This window comes from Chanos chanos, chromosome 14 (genome assembly GCF_902362185.1).
Source record: "Chanos chanos chromosome 14, fChaCha1.1, whole genome shotgun sequence".
Taxonomy (NCBI): domain Eukaryota; kingdom Metazoa; phylum Chordata; class Actinopteri; order Gonorynchiformes; family Chanidae; genus Chanos; species Chanos chanos.
The window spans coordinates 8,931,386-8,941,797 of record NC_044508.1 but is presented as its reverse complement, the minus strand read 5'-3'; the positions used below and the strand labels follow the sequence as shown (position 1 = coordinate 8,941,797).

The window sequence follows — 10,412 nt, the reverse complement described above, 5'->3', positions numbered from 1 at the left end:
AATTTAACTTTCAGTGTTTATTTAGGCTGTACTGTAGATCATTGGAGGCACGTCTGTGTAATTACTGTCTTAAGGTGACTTGAAGTGTCAGCTCATTGACTCGAATCCAGTGGTTATATCGGCTTTGACTTGAGCAAGTTAAAGAGTAAACAACTTCTACGAAATGTTGTCTTATCTCTGATACTTGGAATCAAAGGTCTGAAGTAGAGCCCTATCTCTTTCTACACTTTGAGGTTTTCTTCAGTTCAAACCGCACTCTCTCACTTCTCCAGTACTGCTGTTTTTTACAGTCCCTCTCACCTGCATATAATAAATGATGAGCTGTTCTGTTATGGTAATGATTAATACATTATGTTTCAATGCTGCATCACTGTAGTCTATTCAGAATGACCGTGACTAGGAAAGATGAACTTTTCAAGTAAGTCCAAAATTAGACTTAATAATAATACACAGTTATACTCTGAGCTGTAATTAAACTCTATGCCTTGTGTTTGACCCTTATTGGAAGAGATTAGATAAGAACAGTATTTTTAGAATGCCATCAGCATGCTCGGACTTACTTGGCAAATATGAGATTAGATAGATAATTATATTAATCCAATAACGTTTAATTCACACTACGGTCTAGTCATGAACCCGTTCCAGGGTTCAGGCCGAGTATGTACGTTTTGTGGATGTGAAATGACATTGATGTGGAATATGTGAATTCCAGTTTCATTTAATTTCTTTAAACTGAAAGAGTAAGCACCTCTGGAACAGGCCACATCTCTAATAGACTTTGGACTCCATGTAGTGCTTAACTCACTGAAATACATTTACATTATTCTGAAGAAATCTTGTCAGATTTGCTATTTTAAAAGAATGTTTTTGATGTTTTAAACATTTTTACATTACAACTGTATATACTGTGTGTATTTATAAAAATGTGTAAATACAGTGTATGTGGATTTTTCTATAGATGATTTGATGTGGATGAATTATGTGTGCGATATACTTGTGGTAGGTTCTGGGCTCATGTAACAGAGTGGTTTTGGTTTTTGTTAAGGTATGGGTTTCTGAGCCAAGGAAATTCAGTAAGAAGTTGAAGGTGTGGTTCAGTGAGTACTGGAATTTCTCCGACTTCATCGCCATCCTCCTCTTCCTCGTTGGCTTTATCCTGAGGTGGCAAAGTCCGGCGCTTAGGACTGCCGGGCGTCTCATCTACTGCCTGGACATTATCTTCTGGTTCGTCAGGATTCTGGACCTACTGGCTGTCAATCAACAGATTGGCCCTTACCTGACCATGATCACCAAAATGGTGAGAACATCATCTATTGGTCTGCTTTACTGCATCTCTGAGGATTCTGAAGCCCCTCATTTATTCATATTTGTAACTGTTATTATGTCATAATGAAGAATAATGGGATGAATGTGCTAAGTTTTGTTTGGGTTTCAAAAAAGAAAAAAAAAAGAAAAGAAAACAGGAACCCAAAAAAGGATGCACACACAGAAACTGTGTGTGTTGTGCATAAGCATTGAATCGTCTGACTGAACGAATCCTTGAAACGCACAAGAAGAACGGTTGTTGTTTAGATGTCGTTCTTTGTGCTGTATCACACTGAAAGATTTAAGTCGGCATCTCTTTTGACTTTTGTCATACCCAACCCTCCGTCCTGTCTCTCTATAGACCAGCAACATGTTCTACATTGTGGTTATGATGGCAATAGTGCTGCTGAGTTTTGGAGTGTCTCGTCAGTCAATTCTGTCACCCAATGAGGAGCCGTCCTGGAGTCTGGCCAGAGATGTAGTCTTCCAGCCTTACTGGATGATCTTTGGAGAAGTTTATGCCGGAGAGATTGACGGTTAGTTTAAACTTATACCAGAAATACCCCAAAATGCTTTTAGTTCTTACAGACGGCTTGTCTTCAGAGTGTTCTTCTATTTCTTTCTCTCTTGACTCCCCTTCTCTTTCTTCTCTCCCTTCTCTCCCATCTGCTCTCCAAATCTCTGTCTGTCTCTTAACCGCTCCTTCTTTCCTCAGAGGTATTAGAGAGATATTTGTGGAAGAATGTATGAATTAGTACGTTAGCATACAAATATTTAACGAAGCATAACAGAGCTGCCAGACCACCCTGGTGCTCTGCTGACTAAGATGAAACTATTTTGCACGTTTTTCTTTTTTTCTCCTGTGTTTGTAACAGCTTGCGCGGACGACCAGCCTTGCCCCCCGGGGTCTTTCCTCACTCCGTTTCTGCAGGCTGTCTATTTGTTCTGTCAGTACATCATAATGGTCAACCTCCTCATCGCTTTCTTCAAGTAAGCAACCCACATAGAATAGGAGCATACATTGCCAACTCAAAGTTTCGTGAACCCCTAATACCGCTTCGTTAACTTTATTGACGTCATATTGTCCGATGCTAATATGCTAATCTTCAGCTGTAAACTGCTTTAACTGGAGCTTTTTTTGAAACATCCTTTTTGGAGTTGAGGCGAAAGAGTCGGGGAAGAGTCATTCGACCCATTCCTGTTGAGAGTTTAACATATAAGTATACAGATGAACATTGCCAAAGTTGGATGAAATGCACAGCTTCACATTTAATGTAGAAGTGTTGTATTTTGAGGGAATTTGCAAACCTTTGTGACTATTTGTAATTATGTTTGGTATTTCTTGTTTGATTTTTTTTGTTGTTTTTTTAACAGTAATGTGTATTTTGATATGAAGTCCATATCCAATAAGCTATGGAAGTACAACAGATACCGTTACATTATGACCTATCAGGAGAAACCATGGCTGCCCCCGCCCTTTATCCTCCTCAGTCACTTGACTCTGTGTGTAAACACGATCTGTCGGAAACACCGTGGGACTCCTGAGCATGAGAGAGACTCTGGCCTGAGTGAGTGTGTGTTTCTGTGTGTAAGTGTGTGTGTGTGTCTTACCCATAGCTCAGACATCCTAAGTTTTATGGGGGGTTTTTCTCCACATTTTTTTAGTCAAATCACACTTACACAATTACTCAGACACACTTCTATAGCAGCTCAACGGCAATAACAGTAAGCCTTTAAAGTCTTTAACGTGATTTCCTGTTTTCTTAGTTTGAGATTTTACCCCAGTTAGTTTCATACCTAGTGTGTCTCCGCTTAATTGGTTGAGATTAATTACTTGGATCTGTTTATGTTGACCTGTTTATGAATTTCTCTTTTCCCTTGCAGAGTTGTTTTTGGCTCCTGAGGACCTGAAGAAGCTTCATGAGTTTGAGGAGAAATGTGTGGCTGGATATTTTCAGGAGAAAAATGAAAGTCAACTCAACACTCAAATCAACCAGATCCGCTCCACAGCTCAGAGGTGAGCTTCATCCTCACTCCTCTTCCTCAGTTTTTTTTTTCCCTCCACATGCCCGACTCTGCGGTCTGTTGACAGATTACAGAGCTATGACTGATACAGCATTGAGGCATCATCAATGTATTATATCAAGTGTTATCCATAAATCATCATAGCTTTTCTATGTTTTAGTGGCAGTTCATATGAACCCGTTAACCTACATGAAAGCTTCGGTACTCAGCACGATTTTTTTTTTCTAAAGCTTTGAACAATGTTGTATCAGTTAGCAATTTGTACAGTATTTCCATAGCAAGAATTTTAGCGTACAGCCACCTTTGATTTTCACTGGACAAACAAAACAAATTGCTCTGTAGCCTCAGATTGGGTTTTAACATTTAGAAAGGGTGTAATGTATGCATTTAAATCCCTTGGTCAAAAATCATACTTAATTATGGAAATGAACAAAGTAAGAATTAGCAAACATGAATTAAACTGGAGTTTCACTGAAAATTAGCACATTATGAATGTTCCCTAGTTATCAGTGTCAGTCAGTCTTCTTGAAGTACTTGAATAGAAAAAAGGTCCTACATTACACGGAGAGTCACTTCTTTTTTTTTTTTCTTTTTTTTTTGCCTGACTGTCTTGTCTTGCATGCTTGCTTATCTTTGTCTGTGGCTTCAGGGCAGAGGAGATGACTGATGTGGTAGCTGAAGTGATGGAGAAGGTCCACTTCATCCAGGACAGTTTACAGACTCTGGATAGTCAGCTGGGTCAGTTACAGGACCTTTCTGCATTAGCAGTGGACACACTCACCCTCTTTGCAGCTTCTGACAACCGGCAACAGGAGGCAGCTCTTCTGGGCAGGAGCCAGCCAATCACAGGCTTCCATTCTCAGCTTTCTCACAGCTTGAGCCTATCGGTGGGTAGAGTTGCTGGTGTAGGTGATGCTTTTCTGCCTCCAAAGGCCTACCAAAGCACTCCACCCTCTCTTCTCTGTGGTCATGCTCAGTGGAGACAGCAGCGTTCCTTGGAATTGCCACAAGGCGAAAGCAGTGGTGTTTGTGATGGCGGGACCAGGTGGATTGTGGGTAACCCAGATGATCATGATAAAACTGTACGGTGGATGCTCCATCGCAGAACTTCAAGTGAAGTTGATATTGCAGATAAACGGATTACCCATGGTTCCTTACCTCATCTTAGAGCGGCTAGGTGGTGTGAGGAAACCCCATGTGAATCATATTCACCATCACCTCTTGGTTCACCACTGATGCCCTGGGGCAGTGATGTGTCTGAGCTCTACCAATCAAAACAGTCACTTCCTGACGCTCATTTGCATACCAGCTGTGAAGATTCACTGGAGAATGAGGAAGAGGAAGATGAAGAGGACATGCTGAGCGCATCCAGAACCTCCAGTCACCTTTTCCTCCTTCGTGAAATCCAAAATGAGAAAGAGCGTATGATGGGTTGTGTAAACCCAGCTTTCTCCAGAGACGATGATAGTCAACTGGCGAAACCAGAACATCCACATGTTGACAGAAAACTGGCACACTTCTGCCGAAAAAGTAAACTTCGACACTGTCGCTCACTCTCTGCCAGTGTGGAAACCATGGCTATGCCAGGCACCACTCCGTATTCCAGTCTGCCCAGTCCTGACAGCTCCAAACCTAATCAAGTCTCCCCAGATTCTAGTTCACCCCCTGTCAGGACTCAGGAAGAAAGAGGTATTGCATCTTAAAGCCAAAAGACCTCAAAATGTTTCTTGGTATCCATATGATTTGTCATCCAAAAAGAAGATGCAATTACTATTAGATATCAAATATTTCAGTTGTGTTATATTAAGCCATTCACAGCTGGGACAAACACTTACATGTTTTTTCTGATGGATGGTTTTGTTTTGTGTTTTTTTTGCATTTATAGAATGTCAGTCCCCTGACAATGCGACGTTAGGAAGAAAGAGGCGGTTTTACAACAAGAGGATAGTGAAAATCCAAGAAGGAGATGCAAACAATGTAAGCAAGGACATTTTTGAGTCCACCCCAGATTAATTGGGAACTCTCTTTGAATTATTGTATCATGATAATTCTTGCAGACAAAGAGAATAAGTTGCATTCAGTATTTCAGTGTTTGTTTTTTGTCAAGAACAGATTTTTTTTTTGTGCTAATGCCATTAGTAAAGTGAAGAGTGACAGATCTTCTCTGTGTATCCTGTCCCTTTTTTTCCAGTATAGAGAGGCGGACAGGTGCAACCCTGTCTCAGAAACCTGTAAAAGGAGAAAGAGAAAAGTGCAGGATGTCGATGACCAAAAATTTCGAACGTCGATCAGTCTTACTCAATTGAGTATGTCTTGCTTTTTCCGACTAGCGCCACCCAGAGAATTTGAAAATATCCCTATGGATATCTGCATGGCTACTGATGTTAATTAAGAAATATATGTTTATCCTCCAGCTACAGTTAACACAACTGAGGTTCAAATGATGATAAAAATGCATGTTTGTTTGTTTGTTTTTTTTTCAGATTTTGATCAAGCAGATTTGATGCGGAAAATAGCCTTTCCTTTCCAGGTAAGAATGCACGAAGAGAAGTTTGAGAATGACAATGATTCCAAACTGACAGCAGCACAATGACAACATTGAATGTGATTGGTTGATCTACAGAACACCAGAAGTCCAAGTCAGTCAGTTTGGAGCAGCTGGGCGAAGTCCATCAGTCGCAGATCATCGTAAGTATGAAGAAGTCAATCACAAAAGAGAGGTGTAGATAAACTCCTGTCCTTACTTCTGCTATATGATGCTACTGTCCTCTTTTATAGGGTGCAAAGTGGAATAGCATCAGAAGGTATGTGTCATTGCTTTAGTTTATAAAGTGTAGTGGTAATACTAAGTACAAATAGTTTATTATGTCAGTAATTACAGCAATACAAGATATCGGTCAATTACAGAGAAATGATATCAGAGGACAAACAGACAAAAAGAGCAAGATGAGATGAAATGTATTTTCCTGTTTCGTGTTCTGTTTTGCCTTTGGGTGTTGGGTGTTGAATGAAGTGAGAGGTTCAGCATTTCAGTCAACTGAGGATTTACACCCACACTATTCAGGTGAGGTCCAAAGATAATGTGGAGAACAATTTCCCTTACACCTTTGTTTTATGGCGTTTAGATTGTAGCATCATCTGTTTCTGTGTTTTTTTTCCCCATGTGTTAAGCAGCAATGGAACGGAACAACCTGATGAGGCTGGCGCACACAATACCATTCACTCCTGTCTCTTTACTGGGTAAATGTTTATTTGAGCGACATAATGTATTTCCATAGGTTAAGGAGTCTGTCACTCATACTGACAGACACAAGAGTGACCCAGTAAAATACTGAGAATGTTGTGTCATGTTTTAACCCGAAATGAAAATTTCAGTTTTTTCTGAGTTTTTTTTTTTCTAAATTTTGCCCAATTGTGAATAGCCATTGCACAATCATACATTACAGTGCATGTTCCTGTAAGAAAACTTAAGGAAGAACATCATTTACTCAGTTGTATATGTAAATTAGTAGGCGCTAGCTAACGGTATATCTTCTTTGTGGTCAGGTGGTGAGGTGGTCACCATATACACTCTAGAGGAAACACAAGTGGGAGGGCCCCGTAACTGGGCAACCAGTGAGTCGTCATGGTCACAGCACACCCGTACTGCCGTCCTTCAGCCGCTCTCCCGCGACGGCATTCTGGATGGAGGGCTTCGCAGGGCCAGAAGAGTGGTCTGTGCTTGGGCAGAGGGGGACATACTAAAACCTGGATCTGTCTACATCATCAAATCCTTCCGCCCAGAGGTGGTCCAGGCGTGGCAAAGGGTCTTCCCCAGCAGCACCTCACTCCAGCTCTGCTTACGGGTATCGCTTCATCTCCAGTCCGCTTGTTTCTGTTCGTCGCGTCTGTTACGTGGATTACATCTATCATATGCATTTGTATATTAATAATGTTTGCCTGAAGCTTTGGCTGCAAATTTTGACAAGTCATGTCCCTAGCTGTTGATTAGTTGTGTTTGTAGCTTTGTAGGATTTAATTACTTATGTCTTTTGCTCTATCTGTGGGAAATTAATTATTCAAGTTTGCTTGTGGCTATAGCTATGAAAAAGATTCTAGCCGGACTCCCAGGCTGTATTTAATGTAACATATTAAACAAATTACAGAACTTTTCCCAAGGGAGGCATATTAATAAGGTCATATTTTTTTTAAATTCAGTTCTAACATATTTCTGTTATTTTTGTTTGTCAAGGAAATCCAGCAGCAGAGGGCAGCGCAGAAACTTGCACATATTTTTAATCAGATTAAACCCAGCAATGTTCCCCACTCTCCCAGGTCAGTCAGGAACATTTGTCGACGTACCCCTTTTCTCTGAATGGGACTAGCTTGCATGAGTCTTTGTGGATCATGTGATTATTTACAATTTACAATTTGGTATTTAGCAGACGCTTTTAGCCAAAGCAACTTACAATAAGTGCATCAGTCAGATCCCATTGCCTCGCAAACAGAGATCACAATAAGGCTGTATATTAATTACCCTTTTGTGTGTGTATGTGTATGTGTGTGTTCATGTGTGTGTGTGCGTGCGTGCGTGTGTATGTATGTGTGTGTGTATGTGTGCGCATGTCATGCTTGTGTGTCAGGTTTTTGGACGTGTCATTGCTTCACTCCACTGACCAGTGGCTGACCATTGAAAGGAACATGACTGGAGACTTCAGAAAATACAACAACAACACAGGAGAGGAGATATTGCCCTCTTGTGGTCTGGAAGAGACAATGTTAGCGTTCTCTCACTGGACCTATGAGTATACCTGCCATGAGATACTAGTCCTGGATCTCCAAGGTCAGAGAACATTGAGCCTCTTTACTTACAGATTCTCACTTCACTGTCAGATGAAGACCTCAGAAACAATGTCACAAAAAATCCGTAACAGTTCAGTTCAGCCTATAACAAGCTATAAATATGAAAACATTATAGAAAAAAAACACTAAAGTGAAAAATCACACACAGTTTATCTAGAGCCTGTATTTATAACAGAGTTGTAGTGAATTGTGAAATTTCTGTTCATAGGGTTTGTACACATTTAAAAACAAAGTCTATGACTTGAACACTTTTTGTCCTGAGACAGTTTGGTGAGAAAAACGTCTCTTTTTCTTTAGGGGTGGGAACAGACCTCACAGATCCATCTGTCATCGGCGTAAATGATGAGAGGTCTGTACGTATATAAAATACAAAACGTCTATTTGACAATGTTCAGAAAGCGCAGGACATTCTGAGCAGTATACACACATACACACATGATGCTCATATTACGTTTGGCCAGAGACGCAGAAACAGAATTCCTCTGTTTAACGTGGTATCTTTCTATTGTTTACAAGCTTCAGTCTTCACGTTTCCCCGGTACAGTTTCTCCTTCTTTTTCCAGTCTAAACGGTTTTAAATACCCCTTGTCGGGATTTAATTGTTTAATGTTTCGTTGACTTTTGTTGTGTTTGCTGCCCGGAAAGCGTGTTAAAATGACTTTTTTGGAGCTTACATCATTTCAGTTCAAATTGAAAATGAATTGTCTTGTATGATGAGGTGTATTTATACTTGGTTCATTTGACTTATAACCATGTGGTCTCTACACCTGTGCCAACTAGAGTGGATATTTAAGGACACGAGTTGTATGAAGTTAAAAAAAAAAACAGTCACAAATGTGTCGTAATTCCATCATATCAATGCCTAGGTGTAAATGATCCCAATTAGAGTTTCTACATTTTCTAGCTCACCTGATGAAGTGGTGTTTGGACCAGCTAACCTGGGAGATGACGCAATCCAAAGTTTTGTTCTCAAACATACCTGCAACTCCTGCTGTGAGAAACTAGGTCTATCAGGTAGGTAAACATTCTCTTTCAGGTAAGAGGGAGGGTTTGAGGGAGACTTGAACATCAAGGTGGGGGGGGGGGGTAATCACTCCGTTCTGACAATGGATAGTCTCTTGAGTTTAAGATCATGCCGTGGCTTACCTCCATGTCAGATATATTTCTCTTTTATTTGAAAGCGTCAGAAGTAAAACTTCAAATAAAGAGAAAAAAAAAAGAAGATGAAGTAAACTCATTAAACCAGGAGGAAGAAACGTTTATGGGCCGGAAATTATTTAATCGCCATGACTACAAAGGCAGCGGGAGGGGGGGCGTGGCTTCCTTTGTGTCTTGAAGAGTGCTTCTCTTTGATTACATATTTAATAGTTCTTTGTGCTGTGGAGAATGTTGTCTTTGATTAGATATTAATTACAGTCTCATAGAGCACTCGAGAAGTAACGTTCCATCGAGAGGGAGTTCCTTCTTCAGAAGTGTGCTCAAAAAACAAACAAACAAACAAACATTCAGCCACACTTACTTAATATTTCAAAGATGCTTTGTGCTCCTTTTTTTTTTTGGTTTGTTTGTTTGTTTTTTTGGCTTCCTCTCTAAGAACCACATAAAATCAAACCAAATTATTTATTAATGACTTGACGGACTTCATTTATGAGCTTATGAATACGGGCTGATTTTAATAATTTATTCGTGTGTGTGTGTTGGGTTTGGCTCGGCAGATCTGAGGAGGGGCCGCACGCTAAGGAGAATGCAACACAGCTGTGAGGAGGAACAGAGCAGAATAACGACTGAGACATGATTTCTGACATCCTAAATATACTACACCGTTTGTATGTGGGGTCTTAGGAGTACTGAAAAATGAAGCAACTCAGGGACAATGTTGGGATTTCACAGATGAGACACTAACACAGTCACTAGTCAGACTGTTTGGGGTCTGTCAGAGGTGGTGTTGCTGTTGTTGGTTCTTTTCAGGATTCCTGTTTTGTTTATAGTTGAAACGAGTTTGTCCTTGACGACCTAGACCTAGACCTGCCCGCGGACGGCGTCAGGATCCTGCGCAGTTTTACTTGTGACAGTAAATGTATTATAAAACTAAACTGAAGCAAATTGAAACAGTGGACTCTTGCTTCTGGTTTCAAAAAATGTCAAGCTTCATCGAAAAAGAAGTGAACAGAATTTGTAACTCAAATTGCGATTGCAGTTCATTGAGAGTCTTAGAGTGTTTTCCCCACTGTTATGTTCCA

General features: G+C 40.4%; 1 protein-coding gene across 1 annotated transcript in view; it reads left to right on the top strand.

Annotated features, from left to right (window-relative positions):
• Positions 1 to 9,194, top strand: part of trpm6 (transient receptor potential cation channel, subfamily M, member 6) — a 20,926-nt gene extending 11,732 nt beyond the window's left edge. The window contains exons 21-39 of the mRNA XM_030791823.1: positions 1,046 to 1,297; positions 1,667 to 1,841; positions 2,181 to 2,295; positions 2,680 to 2,873; positions 3,190 to 3,322; positions 3,980 to 5,019; positions 5,216 to 5,307; positions 5,522 to 5,636; positions 5,814 to 5,860; positions 5,954 to 6,018; positions 6,109 to 6,134; positions 6,344 to 6,394; positions 6,505 to 6,570; positions 6,877 to 7,175; positions 7,562 to 7,644; positions 7,953 to 8,152; positions 8,470 to 8,521; positions 8,818 to 8,820; positions 9,077 to 9,194. Of these exons, the coding sequence (XP_030647683.1) occupies positions 1,046 to 1,297; positions 1,667 to 1,841; positions 2,181 to 2,295; positions 2,680 to 2,873; positions 3,190 to 3,322; positions 3,980 to 5,019; positions 5,216 to 5,307; positions 5,522 to 5,636; positions 5,814 to 5,860; positions 5,954 to 6,018; positions 6,109 to 6,134; positions 6,344 to 6,394; positions 6,505 to 6,570; positions 6,877 to 7,175; positions 7,562 to 7,644; positions 7,953 to 8,152; positions 8,470 to 8,521; positions 8,818 to 8,820; positions 9,077 to 9,194 (3,126 nt within the window). The remainder of the gene's footprint in view (positions 1 to 1,045; positions 1,298 to 1,666; positions 1,842 to 2,180; positions 2,296 to 2,679; positions 2,874 to 3,189; positions 3,323 to 3,979; positions 5,020 to 5,215; positions 5,308 to 5,521; positions 5,637 to 5,813; positions 5,861 to 5,953; positions 6,019 to 6,108; positions 6,135 to 6,343; positions 6,395 to 6,504; positions 6,571 to 6,876; positions 7,176 to 7,561; positions 7,645 to 7,952; positions 8,153 to 8,469; positions 8,522 to 8,817; positions 8,821 to 9,076) is intronic.
• The last annotated feature ends 1,218 nt before the right edge of the window (positions 9,195 to 10,412 follow it).